The sequence below is a fragment of the Anas acuta genome, chromosome 4 (assembly GCF_963932015.1).
Source record: "Anas acuta chromosome 4, bAnaAcu1.1, whole genome shotgun sequence".
NCBI lineage: Eukaryota > Metazoa > Chordata > Aves > Anseriformes > Anatidae > Anas > Anas acuta.
Window position 1 is genome coordinate 72,367,617 of NC_088982.1, and position 20,936 is coordinate 72,388,552.

At 41.8% G+C, this 20,936-nt stretch overlaps 1 protein-coding gene and 1 long non-coding RNA gene across 5 annotated transcripts in view; both read left to right on the forward strand.

The window, feature by feature from the left end:
- EGF (epidermal growth factor) overlaps positions 1-6,413 on the forward strand; it is a 68,810-nt gene extending 62,397 nt beyond the window's left edge. For 3 of the 4 annotated variants that reach the window (XM_068681972.1, XM_068681968.1, XM_068681971.1), the window contains 2 exons: positions 1,865-1,967; positions 3,505-6,413. In XM_068681972.1, coding sequence (XP_068538073.1) covers positions 1,865-1,967; positions 3,505-3,728 — 327 coding nt within the window. In that variant the 3' untranslated portion in view covers positions 3,729-6,413. The remainder of the gene's footprint in view (positions 1-1,864; positions 1,968-3,504) is intronic. The other variant, XM_068681969.1, reaches the window with a different exon arrangement.
- Positions 6,414-8,393: 1,980 nt separating this feature from the next.
- Positions 8,394-20,917, forward strand: LOC137856514 (uncharacterized). The gene is made up of 3 exons (XR_011096531.1): positions 8,394-12,206; positions 13,142-13,290; positions 20,643-20,917. It is a non-coding gene; the product is annotated as an uncharacterized lncRNA (long non-coding RNA).
- The last annotated feature ends 19 nt before the right edge of the window (positions 20,918-20,936 follow it).

Consider the following 20,936-nt stretch of genomic DNA (forward strand, 5'->3'; position numbering starts at 1 on the left):
AATTCATTGCAAATGGCTTGTTGCAGACTGGAAGAGGAAATCAGTGACCCTTTGCTAATTATTGCTTCTCACACAGTAATGGATTCCTGTGGTTTCATGCATGTGATTTTCTCTGTGCTGATGCAGCCATGAGTGTTAAGTTCACTGGGGCTTCATTCATGCATGCGCTCAAGTTAGAAACTGTAGAGCTGCCAAAAAGCAGCAGGAAGTTGTCTACTACTGTTCACTTTAAGTGGAGATTACTGGGGAGCTTTGTGATGAAAAAAAAAAAAAAAAGAAAGAAAAGAAAAGAAAAAGAAAAAGAAAAAGAAAAAAAAATCATACTACATTGGGGCAGAAAACTGTAGCTCCTCAACTCTTACGGTACTTGTGTAGGTCTTTGGGTGCTATTGATGTACACAGCATTGATAATTGTAAGGAAGGATTTCATACGGGACTGGGTGAAGTAACTGGAAGGAGCTCATTAAATTCTCTCCTTTTGTAACCTGTAGTATGCTTGCTCATTTGTGTAGCTAGGGAGAAGAAGTGCAAAGACTTCTTGATAGTGCCCATCTAGGCTAATGTAGAGGATAATGAATTTTACCCTATCGCACACACCAAATGCCAGGTATCGTGATACCAAAAGAATACCTACAATTTGCCCAAAGGTCATTCACTTTTTAATTTATTTCTATTTTGCCAAAGGAAGCTACATTTGGGTGAGAGTGTGTGTGGGTATTTTTCTCATGTTTGTGTTAGAGATCTGTAAGCAAGGCTAGGCTTGTCCCAGGAATACAGAAACCTTGGTAAAACATGCCTGGATGCACATGCCTCAACCATTGGGAAGTGGTTGAATCACCATCCCTGGAGGTCTTTAAAAGACATTTAGATGTAGAGCTCAGTGATATGGTTTAGTGGAGGACTTGTTAGTGTTAGGTCAGAGGTTGGACTCGGTGATCTTGGAAGTCTCTTCCAACCTAGATGATTCTGTGGATTTTGAAGCCTTCTTGTCACTCAGCAAGTGTTGAGGTTTGCACAGTCAAAGATATTTTGCAGAGCTGTGTGTAGCTGGATCTCCTCTGGGGGTCTGCCACATGTAGGTTAGCAGCTGTAAGCATACAGATTTTATGCAAATGAACTGATACCTAAATATTCACAGCTGTTACATGTGTGGCCTGTTCATACCATTCCCTGGTTCTCCACCTGGACCATGAATCTGCCAACAATCTTCTGTTGGAACATCTTACTTATGGACATTTTCTCTTCTTCCTTGTGTCTGCTCTTTCAATGCCCCCTTTTAACTATTCCTTAGCTGGGTTTCTCTGTTCCCCTCTATCCTATTTCAGCACATTGCTTTCCTCTTTTTTTCTCTGCTCTTTTCAGCACAGTCCCCCAGAGGGTGCTGGCTTCAAGGCATGGTGTAGCTTGTCTTCCACTGTCACCACGGGACGATGGAATTGCACCCCTCAGGTGCTGCTCAGAGCTGGGAAAGGGAAGCTTGCTTCCTTCCCCGTGTCTGGCAGGGTTTCCTGCTGTCTGGTTATGGGCCTCTTTAATGCTTTAAAAGTGGCCCAGATACTGTGGAGAGGGTTGGTTTTCATGTACTTTTCTTCTTGCATCTGGAAAGGTTGATTTGCAAGAGTGTGGGTGCTTCTTTACTAGGCTGGGACTGCACGCTTTCCAAAAAAAGACCAGGGCTGTCATCAACTGCAATGTTTAATTATCTGCAGGGGAAGGGTCATCCCAGAAGCCAGGATGACCTTTTTCCCCCTCCTGTGGTTGGAGTGTGTGGCCCTTCCAGTCTGCCTCTTGGGTTTCAGAAAACTGGTTCATTTTATATTAATTTGGGCTCTCTGTGTTTTGTGCATATTGTACATATTTGCAGTTTGCGGTTGTCAAGGAGTGTAACAGTCCTCCGGAGACTAAAGCGGTTGATCTAATTGAGTGTGAGACAGCAGACCCTCATCCTGCCTGTCCTTCAGAATATGGTGAGTAGGATTTCCTTCCCTATTATATCTCTCCTCACCTTTGCACCAGCAGCAGTGGTGGCTAGTCCAGGAGACAGAGAAACCAAAGGATACCACTGGCTTGTTTAGAGCTCTGTGCAACGCAAGAACCATGTCTGCATTGCTGTGAAGAGACCATTCAATCCTTCACTTTGCAGATTATTCATGAGAAATTACAGTACAACAGTGCTTTCACAAACATAAGGAGCCAGATGCTTATGATAGCACTAATATCATGTTTTTGTGTTTTTGTAAAACTTCATAGTTTCTTTCTTTTTTTTTTTTTTCTTTTTTTTTTTTTTTCTTCATAGCAATGAGTTATGTGCATCATACTGATGGGAAAAGTGTGTCCCTGAGAAGATATACTTTGACAGTCCTTATGCATTCAGGCAGGAAAACTGTCAGGGTGTGAAGAGTCTGGACCTTTTGCCCTGTAGAAGCAACAGCAATTCTGATTTTTCATTTTTTTTTGTGTGTGTTAAACAAGATGTTTGACTGCCTGGGGAGTGTTTGGTGCTTAAACAAAGAAGAGATGAGTGAAGGAGATATTCCTCCCACCATTGGTGCAAAGTCAGCAGGCAGCACAGGAACACACAACAGGCTTCCCTGGCCCACAGGTTACCAGCTGGATCACTCTGAGTTTTAGCAAATCCTGCCTTGTATAGAGGCAGCTGAATTTCCTAATGGCTCACATGGTGAGAAGTGATGGGGAAAGACTGATATCCTTTAGCAGTTTGTCTTTAATGTGTTTACTGCCTGTTCTCAGAAGTTACCAGACAGCCTGGTTTGCATCGGCCGTTTAGAAATACCCAAAGACAAATGTTTAAGGATATTGAAATGGGCAGGCATCTTGCAAGATTTTCATAATTGCCCATCCTGTCCTTAGATATATGTTGGGAAATCAGTTTATTCATCAGCAGAAAACATGCCTCACGTTTACTTGGTTGAACTAATACTGTGAACATGTGTAGAACTGTATTGCCCAGTGAAAGAAGCCTGATGTTTCCCATTAGGAGACTCTGTTCTCATTTATAGGTTTATCAGATGCAGCTTTTGGAAGAGAAATTTCTCCTGACAGGTGTCTTTTTTTTTTTTTTTCCCCTAATTGAAAATTTTAGCAAAAGTGGTTCAACTGCCTTAGAGAACAAGACTAGCAGATAATCTGACATCTTTTCTAAGATGTCAGTGAATAATTCTAAGACCTTTGACTTTGGAGCAGGGAATTTAATTTCACCAGGCAGGTGGTCTTCCTGTCTCGGGCATGCCTTTTTCTTGTTCTTAGGTGTTAGAATAGAAAAACATGACATTTTCCTTGGACAAGCCACTTCTTAAAATCTGAAGCAAGTTCTGTACTGTCTCTTTCTTTCCTTTTGACATAAGCTGTTTTTGTAATTTTCTGTGTTTGATGCCTTGCTTCCTTTCATAGCTTTCCTCTCAGAGCTGTCATTAACTTTCCTTTAGCCTGGTTGTTGTGAAGCTTCCCAGATGGCTTTCAATAACATATATCCATTTTGTTCAGCAGAAGAACAGCCTATAACATATGACAAAGCGGCAGAGACTTTGGCAGAAGAGGAGAAAGAACAAGGCTGCCGACAAGAGGTTCCTGGTGGTGAGAAATCATTTCAGCCCCCGGGAGCAGAGAACGGTCCCCCCCAGGCTCCTTGGGGAGCCCACCCCAAGCCCCTGCAGGGAAGGGAGCCCTGCCTGCCTGCCCCAGCCAGCCTGCTGATGCAGCCGGACTAGAAGAAGCTTGGGCTGAGCAGGAATAAGAGGAAGGATGAAGTCAGTGGAGAATGGGAACTTGTGAAGCACTGAAGCAGCCCTCGTTTTTTTTCTTCAAGCTATGCACTAAAAAAAAAGAAAAGGAAACAAAAACACCGAACAGAGCAGGGAAGATCTTGCCACTCCTTGCCTGCCATCTCTGCTTGGAAGAATTGCTGTGAGCAATGCATTAACCACCAGTACTCTACAAGTATCACTTTAAGGGTCAACACTGCGAATTTCATCAACTGGCAGCTAAAACGACACTGAGGGAAAACAGACCAGTGGGTGGTTTGTTAGAGGTAAACATTTTCTAAAGGAGTTTATTGCAAGTGATAGTCTTTACACATAGATGGAGTCCGAAAAACTGCCCAGAAAGTGGGTCATAAGGGACAACCGCAGAGAAACTGGAATGGAAGACGATGCAGGAAAACGAGTTCAAATGAATCTTTTTGTTAAAATACTGTTCCTGGGCACTACAAGCCTCTCCCCAGCACTGCTGTCAGGCCAATGTAACATCTGGGACTTCAATGGGGTTGTTCTTGTATCTGAAGTTCTTCTGTAACTGAGCACCAGATGTGGGCCTGTGTTTCTCGGATTTGGTGGGTTGGAGGATTGTTTGTAAGCTCATGGTATTAATGATGGTCCCTTCTATAGCAATTTAGGTGATTCCTCCATTCAATTTTCTACTCTACACCATTTCTTTGGAGGATCATGTAGTTGTTGCTGGACAGGGACAGCAGGCCTGTCTGCTTTCAGCCCTATGAGGGGTCATGTGCTGGAGCTTTCTTTGCCTCACAGAACTGTGGCTGGCAGCAAAATTTGTCTCTCTATATAGGACTTAGTGTGGCAGAAGTCCAGCCAGTTCCTGTTCCAAAAGAACACGAGAAGTGGGACAAACGAACAAAATGCCCCCTCAGTTTGGACTGACATCCACGTCACTGATTTGCGCTGCCTCAAAATCCATGGGATCGATTGGAAAACAACAACCATTTTTCTTGAGACTGACTTTCTAACAGCTATGGTTCCCTTCCAGTTATTTGTTAAGAAAAACTAACTTGCTTATAAAGCTCTGTCATACACAGAGTTGTAGCTTAGTTGTGTATCATCTCAAGTGATTTTCACCACTGGTCTTGAACTTCTGAGGCTGTTTTCAGAATGTTTTGGAAGATATCTGGAAATCAGCTATGTTACTATTAATGTTTTCATTGTAGGGGATGTTCTCTGTGTGTGAAGTCTACTGCTATAATTATTGGACACCTTCTCTAAGCTCCACTACAGTGCCCACTACTAGCGCTCCTCATAATTCATTAGCTGGATAATAGTTGTTAATGGTATTCATCTGTGTGTTTAAGATCCTGCTGTTTGTTTTTGGAGTTCCACCAGGAAGGTGTGATGTGTTGTAGGTTGGTTGCTAGCTCTGTATGCCAGTGATGGAAAAGAGTGTTAAAAAGTTCTTATCTCTTGTCCGAAATAGTTGCATGCTTGAGTAACTTTGTGGAGTTAAATCTTGTAATCATAGAATGACAGAATGGTTTGGGTAGGAAGGGGCCTTAAAGGTCACCTAATTCCAACCCCCCTGCCATGAGCAGAGACACCTTCCACTAGACCATGTTGCTCAGAGACCCATCCAGCCTGGCCTTGAACACTTCCAGGGATGAATTCTGATTTGTGCTGATGAAAGCAATAAAAGCACTGAGCCTGAGGTGTCTGGATTACAGAAATTGTAAGGCCTTGATTTGTACATAGGATAGCAATTAAGGATAGTTGTTTATCCTTCTAAAATGATCTTTTTGTGGGTAGTTTTGAATTACTAAGACAGTTCTGAATTCAGACTGAACTTCTAAAATAGGCATTTCCAAAGGGTGGTTGGAGTTAGCAGTAAGGAAGACACAAGCTCTTATGTGAATGGAGAATGTCCATGAGAAGTGAAGCGATTGAGGAGAGTCAGCCTACTAGATTGTGCTCAGAAGAGGGCAACAACTGGACTGGACCATTAGTATTTAGTAGACTGGATTTTGAGTTAAGCATAGTTTCGTTTCGTTAACATTGTTAAAAGCATCTAGGCTGGGTTCCCTCATCTTCCACAGTCCATCAGGGATCTTGTGCATGTTAGTGGGAAGAGAGTCCAGCTATAAAGGCCCTGATTGAGTAAATCAGTTTATTTTCATGAGAGATAGACAGTAAAATGATTTTTATCCCTGCACTTTGATTATCTCTGGTGAAATATGTTTCTGTGCTTAAAATCAAAGTGCCGTGTTGAATGACAGTTAACATTTAGTTGGATGTTTCCCTGATCAAAGAAAATAAAGATTTTTAACTTTGAATCTTGTCTAAACAAAGATGTTTCAGACTCCTTACAAATTAGTTTTATATTCTGCCCCTTGTTTTGTTTACTTTGCTTTCTTTCACTCTAAGGATCAAATTTTAAATTTGATAGTGTTCTTTAGAGAATGAGATAAGAAAATCAAAATGACATGTTTTAATAATTAGGGTATTATGAGTTTTAAATGTTTCCTATTTAGTGTCTCAGCACTAAACTCAAAATAATCTTTAATGTTAAAACCTTGAGATGATATTTCAACATAAATATAATATATTTGGTTTATTTGTATGTTTATAAAACTGTTGATTTATAAAAATAATAATAAAGAAAGATGCTTGGTGTCCCTCTTGTTTTAAAAGAAGTGGGTACAAAACTCCTCAGTTAAACCATGTCATGCTTGTCGATAGCTCCATTGGTTTCATCCAGCCACAGTGTCATGTATTGGTACAGCACATGAAGGTATCATGTTTTTTTCCTTCACCACTTAAAGGATCTTTACAAATGAGGATTATCTTCTGCAGCTCACAGTTAGATCTCTGCTTAAATATGGTAAGTTTTTACTTATGACTTTAGTTATACTGTTCCATAAACAAGTAGAAGCCATATATTCATTTTTGTGTGCATTGAAATGGCTCTCTTATGAATGTTGCTACTTGTTTGTCTAGAAATATTACTGGTGGTTTCTCAATATGTTTTCAAACTGGCCTCCAAGGTGTAATTCTCAGGCTTGACATGGAAGTCAGATGAAATCAAATGGTAGAATGCTAGAGGTACCTTTTTTGGTTAAACTTTTTGTTTGTTTGTTTTTAATGTCATCTCAAAAACTTTTAAATTGTTAGACTTTCTGGGTATGTAGCAAACTTGACCTCAAATCCTGTTGGTGGACTCTGACTTTTAAAAATTAAATTAATGTGTGTTATAATAAGCTGAAAAAGAGGAATTTAGAAACAGTGGGAAAAACCTTGACAAGCCCAAAGTGAGAAAACTATTAGGCAATTCTGGAGGGCAGGGGAGAAAATGAGTTTGTTTAGTTTAGTAAATCCTGACTTTATTGAACTTGACATTTCAATTTTCCAAAGCCAGATTTTCATCATAAATGAATGAGGAATGATTCATTCATATTCATAATGGGCAAAGGCAATGTGATGGTTCCCAGTCATGGGAATGTATGACGCATCCCATTTTAAGTCCTTATTTGCAGCCACTTGCAACTTGCAGAACGTTATCTTTTCAAGCAAAATTTTTCCACCCTAGGAGTCTATTTCGGCATGGAAGTATTTCAGAAAAATTCTATGAAAAAAGTACGTACTGGTTCAGAATAGGATTAAGGAAAACCTCTGCCTTGCTAATATATTTTGTGGTTTTGTCTTATTGGGAGTAATTTTATCTCATGTTATTTCGGGGTGATGCCTACACTGTTCAGTTAGTCTTCAGGACACACTTGGTGTTATTGCTTTGCTGCCTGATAACTTGCCATCTTTATCTCTGTGCTTGTGAAAAGAAGAGGTTAGTGGCATTAGAAGCCTCCCCCAGAGCCCCAGGAATGCACCCCAAACACAATCTGGAAGGATGATAGCCTAAGTTGGCTCACGTTCCTCTGTGATCTTTTATAGAGACTGCTGTTTAATGCTGGTTTTGATGTGGACCAGGAACAGCCAACTTTGTGAATACCATTCATCATGGGATTAGCTTTCAGGCACTCCTCAGTACCGAGGTGGACTAGATTCAGGCCAGTGAAAAGCCTTACTCCCTCCTGGCCAGCCTTAGGGGCCATCAACATCCTGCAATTTAAAGGCTCTGGACCTTGACTTTTGAAGCAAATGTTGCAGTAATAATCTTAAAAGATGCAAAAACCCTTTTGTACTGGGACTCTGGCTGCTATGACAATTTTCTCCTCAAGCCTAGATGCTACAACCAAAATGTCTTCTGCCTACTCTCTTTCAGGAGGGGATGGTTCTGACTCTTTCATTCTACTAGATACAAACAGGAGCTAAACCAAAGACAAGGAGGAATTTCTGTGCTTCATAGATCAGGACCACGAAGTCCGGTAGCAGCTTTTCTACCAGGTAAGAAGTTGAAATAAGTCTGAGGTGAATCTTAAGAACACCTGAGTCCCAGATCCTTGTCTGATACCTTTCCAGACATCCAACTTCAATCCAACTTCAAGGCATCCAACATGCCTTCCAGGAGCTTTGGTTTGTAGATGGTCTATGTTACTGCTAATCTGGCTGTCAGTCTGGCCCTCACCATATGCCTGGTATGGGTTATAGGATCTACCCATACCAGATCTGTCTACCATTCAGTTTTCAGTCCATGCTGTATTGGCCTCACCCACATGGCCTTTATCCAAACCAGTTTGTAATGGTTTTAAAAAGAGAGTCAAAGACACCATGCAAAGGAATTTCTCACTTTTATGTGAGCAGCTACTAGAAACAGAGCAGCTGGAGTCCTGGACTAGTCCCCTAGGTATTAATATGATGCAAACAATGAAAAGAATACTTAATAATTTATAAAAGAATTAGCTACTCGTGCCCATTTAGAGAAGAGAGTTATTTAAAAAAAAATCAGGTTAATAGCTTTGTAGTTTCATGACCTAGCAATTTTTGTGCAGCTCTGGGCTTTTTATTGATTAAAGCCAACAAGTTTTATGTGCTGTATTCATCCTCCATAACTTTGTGCACATTTTAATGGACATGATCTTTGTTTATATTGATTGCACAAAATAATATGTTTGAGAGTGCTGTAACAAAGGGAGAGAATGCACAGTTGATATTTCATTAACAGTAGTTAATCATTATGTAAGAGTACTGAAAGTGTGCTAGATATAAATTTATTGTTGTTGTGTTTTTTTCTACCACCCAGGAAAGAAATAGTGAGTGAATTATTATTTCTCTGATCCTCTATAGATGTTTGCAGGTGGTAATCAGGGATGCTGCTTAGGAAGTGTAACCTAAAATAATCTTGTTGCAGTGCAAATCAATTAAAACTATTTAGACTAAGATTTTACAAAAATTTTGCTGTTTGTTTCTTGTTTGCAAAAGGAATTTGGGCCCATTTCTGTGCAGCCTTTGTGCACTGTGTGCCTGTAAATAGTAAAAGTTAAGAAGAAACATGTATTTTAAATGGCTCTTGAAAGGTAACCATTTAAGAAAGCAATCAATAAACTAAATATAGCCAGATGCTGAACATCTCACTGGAGACTGAAAACGCTAATAATTATGGGAGATTCAAGGATCCCTACAGTATTTGTATGAAATAATAATAGAGTTCAAACTTATTTCCGCTGACCTTAGTGTTGCTCATTAAAGGTTTTAGCAGAGACCTGGATACAGTCGCGTTTGAGCGAGGTGTTTGGAATTAAAATACAGATAAAAGGAAAAAGGTTAATCCAGGTCAAGGGAACAGACCAAAACTGGGATTGCATAAGATTATAGTATCTTTCCCCATTTCTCCAATGGTCAACATCAGTTGGTTTTAAGTAACACTCTTCTCTGCAAAATCTCCTAAATGGGAGGCTAAACATAGTATTAACTGTCCATTCTTTGGCTTTGTAAGTATCCTTAATTGCTATACAATCATTTTTGACCTCTAAGAGAATTTTGCTTGCCTGAACCCAGAAATGTGCTAAACATCAACTCCAGGGGACTCAGGTATGTAACAAGGCAGCCCCTACTGCTTATTCTGTGCTTTAATCCTAATAGTTCTTTTCTCCTTTCTCAAACTTAATAATGTTCATCACTTGTAGGAAGTGAGTACATCAAAAAGCTATGAGCTCAGTTTTGTAATAGCAAATGAACCATGACCCCAGAACTGAACACTACCAACTGCTGAGGAAGTTGGAACTGGATCTGGTCTGCCTTGTGGCTGGATGTAATAATAAAACAAAACTAAGGTCTTCGTCCAGCCAGTGGCTCCCTACTCTTCTGCATCCCATGTAACATTTCCTCCAAATGTAAATTCAGAGCTTTGTGGTTGAGGATGCTGCTGTATTAAAGGGCAGTAGTGAGTAATCAGGAGCACGTGGTTCTCTTCCTCACTTCACTGCTCATGGGGGAGCATCAGAAAAACACTCAACAGGTCCTTGCACATTGCTACTTGGGAGAGGAAAAGAAAAAAAAAAAAAAAGAGACCAAAAGAGGGACAAAGAAAGGAACATAAAAATTCTTACCTATATCCTGTTAGTTCTTAATGTGGCATGGTTCTTCATCCCTGGAAGAGATTCCCATAGAAGGGCTATTCTAATAAACAAATCTAACATTGAATTAGTGGATTTGGAATCAAGCCGACTGAGATTTACATTTCTTTCTGCTTCAGAACCAGATTAAGACCCAGCTCAAGTGGGCATTGCTTTAACATTGTTAATGTTGACTCATTTTATGTCTGAATCTATCCCCACTCTCACATTATTATACACACAGGGTGGCTACTGTGCATCCTAACTCACTCCACGTTTTATTTGAATGTTATTAACTAATCTTGGTAAAACACAGCCCTTTGTCTCGAGCCTATTCACTGTAGTTTCCAATTCAAACCAGTGAAACCGTGCTAACCTTTTGTGAATTCACCCTCTGTTTATGTGTGTAATGCTAAGCAGACCCAGATCTAAGATTTTAGAAATGCTTCACAGAAGTACTGAAGCTCTACATCAGGAGGCTTCAACAAGCAAAACACAGGTATGTTTGCCTCAGTGTATATTTTAGGATAAGGAGAGCATTAGAAGCATTCGAATGTATCAGTGCAAGGTCTTCTGATCTACAGTAACACAAAGCATGCGGTGTGAAGTCTGGTTCAAGAGTCTGTTCAGTTCCAGGTTTGAAGCAGACCTGTAGCATGTGAGCTGGGTTATGCGAGTATGTTGTATGCCACCCAGCTTGCTATGAGCAAAGGAGGCAAGGGTGGCTGGGTTCTTTAAACAGTTAGATCTAACAAACGACACATTGGGAAGTCTTAGGAAAGAATGTGTGCTAGAGTGCACTAATTCTGGCAAACAACAGAGGAGAAACGGATACAACCCAAAGTTGGCAGATCTTCCCTTGGAATGCACAGGGGGAAAAAAAAAAAAAAAAAGAAGCTAAGAATAAAAAGTCTAGGTGTTATTCTTTCCACATGTGTTTATAGAAAAGGGATAGATTTCATGTTTCACCTTTTTCCAGTTTAATGTGCTTTTTTTTTTTTTTTCTTTTGGTTTGTTTTTTGCTACTTCTCTCACCATCCATTGTTCTATTACAGGTTATTCAGCCTTATATTTGATGGCTTTGTGACCTAGGCCTCTGTTTCCCATCTGAAAAAACAAAGGGTCATATTTAGTCCGCTACTAAGCATTCACATTTATCCCGCATGCTATGCATAGATAACAAGCATCCACAGTCTGCTTCTTCAAAAACATGAAAGCCAAACAAATGCCTGGAAGGACAGGAAACATCTTAAATGAGAATGGCTGGCAGGTTTCAAATCTCCTCATCATAAAAATAAGAATGGAATAGGGAGTTTATTTATTCTGCAAATGCTCTAGAAGAGGGAAAGAAGAAACAATGGTTAAAGGCATTGGTTCATTATAACAGGACTTCCTGAAGACAAATCTAAATCATCTCTCATATGACATAAAATCTTGTAAGCTCTTCTTTATAGACCTCTCTTTCTATCATTTCCATATGGGAAACTACCACTGGCCAATGGATACATCAGAGGAATATCACAAAGTTGAATCTGGAGTTCAGAGGAGCTACGCTCTTTCCAAGGGTACAGATTCTCACTCTTACCTCAGCCTGTGGATGAATGTGTCCCAGGCTGCATCTTTGGATTCACCCCAGTAACTCTGGATATCTGGATAACTGATATCTCCTCACCATATACTATCTTACTGAGTGACCACATAGCCCCATTGAACCGCACAGGTTTACATAGGAAGACCAGTTGCCTTCATCACCATGGTTAAGAAGCAATGACGATCGACAATTTCTCAAATAGGAACTTTAGATATTCCCAGAAATATAAAACATAATTTATTATTTTTTCTTCCTATCAGGTGAGAGGGATGCAGCACTGAATCGCTTCAGTATTTCAGATGTTAGATGAAAGTGGCATCCATCTACTGGTACTCATAGCTGTGGCACCTTTTTCTTTAAATGTAAAAGGTAAATATTATTTTATGGATGAATATTTTGTCAATTATTTTGTAAATAAAAATTGTTATAATTGGTCTTCTTGGCTGCTGGATAGAGAAGTGAAGGTAAATCTGCAGCAGCATCTCTGTCTTGCCAGATGTATCAGCCCTGCAAAAACGGAGAGGCCTGGTGCAGATCCTGGGGGTTTGGCCAAGCTTCAGAGAGTCATGTGTCTGTGCAGCATCTTAGCTGAAAGGAGCTCGTTAAGGTTCCCTTAATTGCCACTGGAGCCCATGGTTGTGTAGAACTCTCCAATTGTTTTTAGGCTTTAAGCATTTGTGTTCATTTAAAACTTGCTGTTCTTTCAGAAAGTTTTAAAACTTTCCTGTACTTTTTAAAACTCCACTTTTTAAAATGAAATTTCTAGCTAAGGGCAAGCCTCAGCTCTGGAGGCAGAGCAAAAAAAAAAAAAAAAAAGACCAGATTGAAATGAATGACTGAATGCTAGATTTACAGCTAAAACACTTACAAAAACCCACAAAGGAAATCCAGTTATTTACTAGCAAAGTTGATCAATTGAAAATTACTAAATGTGGTATTCAAAACTGCCTGTCCAACATGAATTGAAACCCCATTTTTATATGCATTACATTCACTTATTTTTTTCTCCCTCTGGATTTTTGCTTCACTCATGAACGCAATTATTAAAAATAGATTTACACTAGAAAAATGATATTGGTTCTCAATCCTGCCTGCATTATACCAGAAAAATCTCTACTGTGGTTTTAGAGAAAGGAAATGTAAAATAATTTAAATGGAACCTTAAAAAGTATTAACCTATTTTCAGGTAGAACTTGCATTTGAACATCAAGGTGCTGTACAAAACAAACGTGCTTTACAAAATTAACACCTTTTTGTAGACTGTTAGCAATGATGTGTTGTTTCTTGTTCTGCATTATTACCAGTGCTCAAGCTGCTTCAGCAGGAAGCCTCAACATGTGGGATTGCCCCCAGAGCATCACCTAACTCCAAACCTGTAGGCCTGTTGTGTGCAGCCTTCAGCTGAGGGCAGTGAGGTTTTTGCCTTTATGAAGACTGCAGAACCTGCTCACATGTGAGTTGCAGAATTAAGTGCAATGGGTTTAGGGAAGGATGGAGTTCCAGCTCGAACTGTGAATTTCCTGACTTCTGATAGAAACCAGATGCTTGGTACTGTTATAACATGGAGTTTTATGGGTGAATACAGCAATATTTTATTTCATAAATGTGTGCTTTACAACAAATCTAATGGGAATTGTAAAGTAGTACCTGACAATATCAATGTTTAAATGTCCCAGCATAGCATATTAAAACAATAGCAATTCTTTGCTCATGACACAGCTGAGGCGCAAATCCATATGCTGATACCCTCTGCAAAATGCGTCAGATGGAGGAGAGAAACACAGCCTCTCAGGACAATATTTCAAGGCCAAACGCAGTCTCCTATGGGATATCTTTACAGATCAATTTCTTAGGGCTATGAAAAATGAATGTAAACATTCTTGCGAAAGTCTGTCCGCATTTATGGCTTTGCATTATGTATCACCTCTGTCCTCTTAAGGCAGAAAGAAATGCCACAGCGTGTCATATGGACTGGATGCTGCCTCTGTGTGTCAATGGGATTTCAAAGAAACTCTTGTCCAGTTCTTTCCAAGAAACACTCCATGTCCTTCTCCAAGGGGAAAATCTCTCATGAAGCATTTTTACCCCCTTCTCCCTTTCCCCCTTTGCCTTTTCTGCCCACCTTTCCTTTTGCTCCCTCTGCTTTCACTGATGTTTCCCCAAAGCTGATAAGAACACAGGTATAAGGCAGGTTTCATGCCCATAAGTGGGATGCCATGTAGGCAGTGGATTTAATACACACAGTGTTTACTCATGTGGACTCTGGTGTCTTGTAGCAGAGCTGAACACAGGCTACAACCTTCTGCATAAAGCAACACTGTTTTGGCTCCTTCACTCCTCTCCCTAGCTGCCTATTTTAAGGAAAAATAAAAATTAAGATTGTCATATATTTGAGCTCTCCGTCTCTGGCACAGCTACTCAAAACTGACCCACAGGTACAAAGCAAGAGATGGAGAGAGCTGACACAAACCATCTGACACCACTTTTCAGAACAAGCGACCACGATGAAGTGCCTTCATTTCAGAGTTACAGCAGTCACAGTTCTGCAGGTTTTCACCTGTAAAGCTCAATTCCTAAGTTGGGCGTTATGCTTTTGTTTCACTTCACAGCTGATACGGCTGAAGTGGAGAGTGCAGGAACGGCTTAGTGCCTACAGCCTGCCTCCTGGTTGCTGTGCCAGCAGGTCCACCCTTCTACAGGGAGTGAAAATGAAGGCATTGCAGGGATGAAAGTCTGGATCATCCTGGGCAAGGTCCATCACTGTAACCTTTTAATCTATGAGGAAAAAAAGGAAAAAAAAAAAAAAAAGAAAAGTCCTGTTACATTAGATCTATTTGGTGTTTGCGAAGACATATGGAGTGAGAATACTGGAAACCACATGCCCGCATTTATCTGAAGGTTGGGGATTACCTTCCTGACGGGTGAGAAAGAAGTTGTCTCAAATCTCATTCAAATGTTTCCTTTGTTTCGGTAATTCTTGGAAGAGAGACAAATTATAGCAAATAAATAATTTTGACATGAAAAACAGTCCAAAAGAGCCCGCAATGAAACCACAAAATCCCTTCAGCTAGGCATGGAGATTAAGTGTGGCTCTCTTGCAAATGATCCACATGTTGAAATTCCAAAGGTTGGTCTTGCTCTCTTTTTCTCTTTCTAATTGGAAAAAAAAAATCTCTCCTCAAAGTGGGTTAAAGCAACCCTTTAAAATCATTTCAAACATACACCAATGTCAGCTTGTTGGAGGTCTTGCTACCAAGTGTCAAGTCGCAGGTGGTAGTAAGAGCAGGCCTCAAGGAGGGCATCCTCATGTGCTCTCAAACTTTCTGCCTTTTACTACAACAGACATGGCCTAAGGGACTTCATGCACCAACGCAGTGCAGCAACTTTCTCTTCTGGTCCCAATTTCACCATGTAACTGCTCTTTGATGTTGGACGATGTGGTAAATGCCCTAGCTGTTCCGGAGAATTATCCACACGTGGTAATAATGAAAATAAAATGTACAGTGTTGCTGCAGGATGCAGCACTAGCAACTAGCTAGAAAATAGCATATCATTTTTGGTTCGCTTGACCTCTACTGATGATGGCAGGCATGTCCTTGGTGGGGAAAAAATTGTATCACTGAAATAGCTACGAAAATTACCAAACTAAATGATCATTTGCACCAGCTCATTAGTCCTGCTGAATGTTCTAATGTTAAACATTGATATGTTTCAGTGAGAATCATCTGTCCACATATTTTTAATAGTATATACGCTGTAACATCACCGCTTTCAACACTAGAAGGTGACAACAGACTGAGAAACATAGAAAGCTGCTGTTGTCTCATCATCCTCTCCTTTCACAGTGAAGGTCCCATCCCTTTACATGGTACCTTTCGAATTGGAGAGCGGAATTTTGCCTCTTGTCTTGCTGTGGGTTTATTTGAAGCAGCTGTAGACACAAAGGGCACTGGTGATGGGCTTTCTGATCACAACACCAGCACCAGAGCAATTCTGTCGTTATTTTACTTGTGTTTTCTAGTTCTTCATCATCGTCTCAGGATGTGCTGGGAAAGTAAACCGAGACCAACCATAAAGTTCCTGTGTAAGCAAAATAGGATGATAGGTTAAACAGTCTACCAGGACTGACTGAAAGCTCTGCATTAGCGGGCACGCTGCTTGCCGAATGGGTTGGAAATGGTGTGAGGAGGAATCTGCAAAGCACATCGGTACTTCTGTGAGCTCTGTGCAGGCCTCGCGAGGGAGGGAGGGAGCCTCTCTCTTTTATTATCTGATGAACATCAGTCCCTTTGGTCAGACTGCTAGGCGCCTCCTGGAGCTTAACCTCAGATTAACATCTGCTTCATTTCAGTGTCTGTCTGATAGCGATATCAATAAACATCATCATCTTACAGTAAAAACTGATAATTAAATCTGTGCCTGCTGACTCGTTATCTGTTGTGCCCGGGGGAATAATTGCGGATAGAAAAGTTTTAATAGAAATATTTTATATTTCACTGAATAATGAGTATGAAGCCCTTGTAAGCATGATTAGGGATTAGCCACGTATAATGTGTGTCTATAGATCACTGAAGCACAGAGACAGGCTGAGTGTCCTCACATTGGTTTAGACCGTCTGTCAGTGGTGCACCCTGTTGGATTGGGCAGATTTAGACCCTTTGAACCAGGACAGTACTGGCTGGCCTGGCCCTTGCCTCCCTGCTGCTCTGCAAGGTCTGCGGCTACTGCAAAAGAGAGGTTGGAGAGAAATCCCAGGTCAGGACGGAGTCACGTTGCGTGTGTGCCTGTAACTAAGAGCTCCTGCATGGTTTCGTAGGCAAATCCACCATCAGGCTTTAGTTGGACAGAACCGCTTTTGAGCTACAAAAATACATTTTTTATGACTTCCCTCTAGACTGCCCAGTGGTGTCTCGTAAACAGTCTTTTGAGCTGCTGGGAGTGCGCCTCCCGCCAGTGATGAGGAGCAAGAAACCTCCTGAAGGAAAGCACTAGGCAAAAAAATGCTTTGAGCGAGGCACTTTCTAGTATTACATGTGAGGCCCTGCTAGCAACCACACCTGCCTCAGCAGGGAGCCTTCGGCAGCTCACCTCAAGCTTGCAGAAATGGCAGTCCTGCCCTCCACATGGTAGTGGCTGAGCACTGTGCTGAAATTAAATGGTGTCGGCCACCATTCTTTGCTCTCACCTGCTCCTGCAGTCCACACAACGCTGAGCACAGAAGACCACAAGCCTTGGAAAGGTTTATGTGGGCATTTAACTTAGTGCACTGCCAGAAGTTTCTTGGATGGTGCTGCAGGCTTGAGATTAAGGCTTTGGGTTGGTTTGTTGGGAAGACAGAAGGGGGAAAAGAGAGATGAAGAAAAAAAATCATGTATTAATTTTGCTTTTTAAGCAGCCAGCCTACATTTGTGCTTTCAGAAAATGTCACTGTCAGAAAATATAAATGCAAAGGGTGAATTAGAACAAGAGTACAATGATGTAGCTCTGCCATAAGCTAGAGAAAATGAGGCTTCAAAAAGAATTTAAATTTTATATCAAATTCTGTCCTGCTGGTTTGGGAAAAAGGCACAGTAGGGATGTTAAACTGGTTTGCATAAGCATTGATTTTTAAATAAGTGTAAGAAAAGGTCAGAATAATTTGACCATGCGCATGTTCATCTTCTTTAGTCTACCTGTCCAAGAGGAGTTTGTGCAACTCAACTGATGTCATCAGTTTTGGAGAGGGACTGAGGGAAATGATCAGTCCTTGTGCAGGTCGGGCACCATGTCACTGAACCTGCTTGAGAGTTGGGACTCGCCTCTGGCATGGTGTGTGAGGGGCATTTGGGGTGTTGCTTCTCAGTACCTCTGGGTTTGGGATCTACTCTGCAGCCCAGGTTGTGGAGCTGGTGCTGTAACTCAAAACGTCCCTGAAATCTGTCAGGCTTTAATCTGAAGGCCTGAATTTTAGTGCAGCCTGAGTTGTTTATGATTGAGGATATTTCAATGACTTTGCTAGACATTCCTAAATGATTGCGCTACAGTTAAAGTTTATTTAGGTTTAATTAGAAATCCTAAACACTACTTCCCTGCCCAACACGCCGCAGTTCTGCACTACCACTGACTCTTACGAGATTAAAGCAGATGTAGGTGCAATGGGGCAGTGATCTAATGTGAGACACCCACAAAAGACAGATCTGAGGACTCATATTGAAGGAACCTTTAGAGATCTGAGACGAGTGCTTCCTACCTTAGCTAATCACTATCATTAAAACTCGTGAGTTTATTGTGGATTGATATATACCACACGAAGACCTGATTGGTGGTTAAAATCAAAGGTAATTGGGCCTTTGATCTTAATGGGCTATCATTTCAGTTATTTAATAATTTCTATCTTTAAAAAGAGAATTGTCTGCAGCTCTGAATGTATTCAACACAGGGAGTCAACCAGAGATCAATAACATGTACGGGCATTTTGCATAATGCTTCAGAATGAGGCCCAGCCGGCAGTGAAATGGGGGTGTGAGGGGAGATAATAGGGCACATTAGTCAAAGTCTTCATTGACAGGACAAATCTCCTTTGCAGAGGTTTAGGCTAAAAGCTTTTGCTTCACTTTTCCCATGTGGATAGTCCCGGTGGTTCAGCCACTTGCATTAACCCATTTAGCTGCCCAAACAGGTCTGTTTGTTGAGAGAAGGGAGAAAACCTCACTCTTTCTCCTCTCCCCAGAGGAGAAGAGGGGACACTTGAGCTTTGTTTGGTTTAACCTGTTTATAATTGTATTTTGCATTAGGAAAAGAAACTTCATGTTTAGGTATAGGTAAGAGTGGCAAAGCTTTGGGGAGACTGTGTGTGGTCTCAGAGGCCTGGATTTCCAGTCGTGCTTCGCTGATAATTCGGTGGTCTTCAGTGATGCACGGAACTGTTTGGAGGCAACCAGGGACTCATCCACCACAGTGCTTGCAGCTTGTGTGGGCACTCTGCTCTTTCAGCTCTTGGAGAAGAGCTTCCTCACCTGTAACTGGGAATAAAGATGTGGGGGGAATGCTGCATGAATCACAACCCCATCCCTCCCTACTTGCAGAGGCTCAGGCAAGGCTTTGTCCTCCCTCTGGGGCCACATTGTGTAGGCTTGTGATGCCGTACCATGGCCTTCTCCCTGCTCCAGGGCCCGATCGGCCCTGTGAGGGTACTTAAAAGTTCCTGCAAGCTGCTGTCCAGCTTTGCCCAGCACACAAGGAGGCAGTGCAAGGTCGTGCCACCCATCTCCTCCTCGCATGGGGTCCCGGCCATGCAGCAGGCACAGAGCTGGCTGGTGCGATGGGGCAGGAGAAACCCTAGCAGCTTGGATTAATTGGGTAATTTGTGCATGTTGCTTTGAACATGTAAAGAGCCATAAAATGCCAATTAATGTTATGAGGTGCCTAACAGACTTTTTTAATTTACTGTTGCTGTTTTCTTTCGTGTGCATTTGTAAAGAGCTTCTGGCAAAAGGGACTGTTATTGTTAACATTCAGAAAGGAAAATTTTGGGTTACGTGTCCAGCGCTGTCTTGGAAAAATTATATCCGATAACTTGCCTGATTAAAGTGAGACCAAAATTAATGGAGCAGGGCTTACATTAATGGAGCAGAGCCAGCTCTCAGCCTTTGCTCTCTGAGCCCTTTCGAAATTTCTAGAAGTGTGTAGATCCCCCAGAAACATTTCTGCTTCCCTAAGTGTATTTCAGTTACATTTCTTAAAGGAATGGTAGCTCAGTGTGCAATATTATTGGCCTATATTTTTATTTATAGAGAAAACACTTCCATCCGAACCCTTAAGTGCTTCACTGATGTTAATGAATCCTGGCTGGAGAGAAACATTATTTGTATTTATGAATAGGGCACCTGAGGCGGAGAGCGAGGGAGCTGTTTTGTGGAGTTAATGCATTAGGGCTGCTGCGTATCCCCCACCAGGAGCCAGCAGGCTGCTGCGAGGAGGCCTCACCCGGCGCCGATGCCTCTCCCTGGGCCTCACACAACGCCGCAGCCCCTCGGCGGTGGGGCCCCGCGGGCTCCCCGGCCAGCTCATGTGGGCGAAGGGAAGGAGCTGCAGCACCCAGCCCACGCTTTAGCTCTTCCCCGTGGCAAGGTTTGGTTCTCCTGCCACGTGTAGCGTGCTCCTCTGTTGGTGCACGGACAGCGTTTGGTGCCATGAGGGGCAACAGCACCCTCTTGGGTTGCATCAGCTTGAACCCTGCTCTCTCCCAGTACCCGGTGCTCCCACACCTAAAATACAAATGACAAGCTCTTTCAGTCATCTAGCTTCTCTGCAGATTTCCTGGAGTGCTTTCATTGCTCTCTGGTTGGGCTGCGGCTTCCACAAACAGGCATGGTGGACAAAAAGTCGCTCCTGATACCAGGAGCGGTGCCTAAAACGGGAGCCCCCCGAGGCCTCCTGCTTGACTTGGCCAAGTTTGCTGCCATCTCTCAGCGAGACAGGCACACATCCACACTGCTGGCAGCCTTTGGTTGCCAGAAAAAAAGTGCAGAGGAGAGAGAGGAGCTGTGGCAGCCCCATCACAGGCCCTGTAGCATCGTCCTGAAAACAAGCGTGCTCTCCAAGCCTTTTTTTTTTTTATTTTCTTCTTCTTCTTGAAGCATATCTGAGGGAGCTGAAGCGTGTGTCTGATGTTGGAGACGTGTCAGGATCACAGCCAGTGAGTGACTGTCCAGCAAGGCAATGGCACAGGGTCTCTTCCAACAGAGGCTTTCAGTGAGCTGATGCATCAGAAGGCAGTACATTTTTATATCACTGATATTGAGGACGTATCTATTTCTTTTCTAGGCCCTGTCTCTGGTTCCTGGATTACCACTGCAACCTTTGCATTTGAAGCTTAGCCTGAGTGCCAGAAAGACTGCCCAGAGGCAGCAGAAGGATCACGATGAAGGTGGAGACCTCTCAGGTGAGTTTACTGATGGCTTTATGCTACAAACTCTTTCCTCTCTTGTTTTCTCCTACATTTTTCCCAAGTGATAAACATGTCTGTTTTTGACACCTAGCAAGTCAAAATGCACAAATTCAGGTTGCAAAACTAGGTGATGGACTTCTGTGAAGTTGCATAATAAGGTACTATTAAAA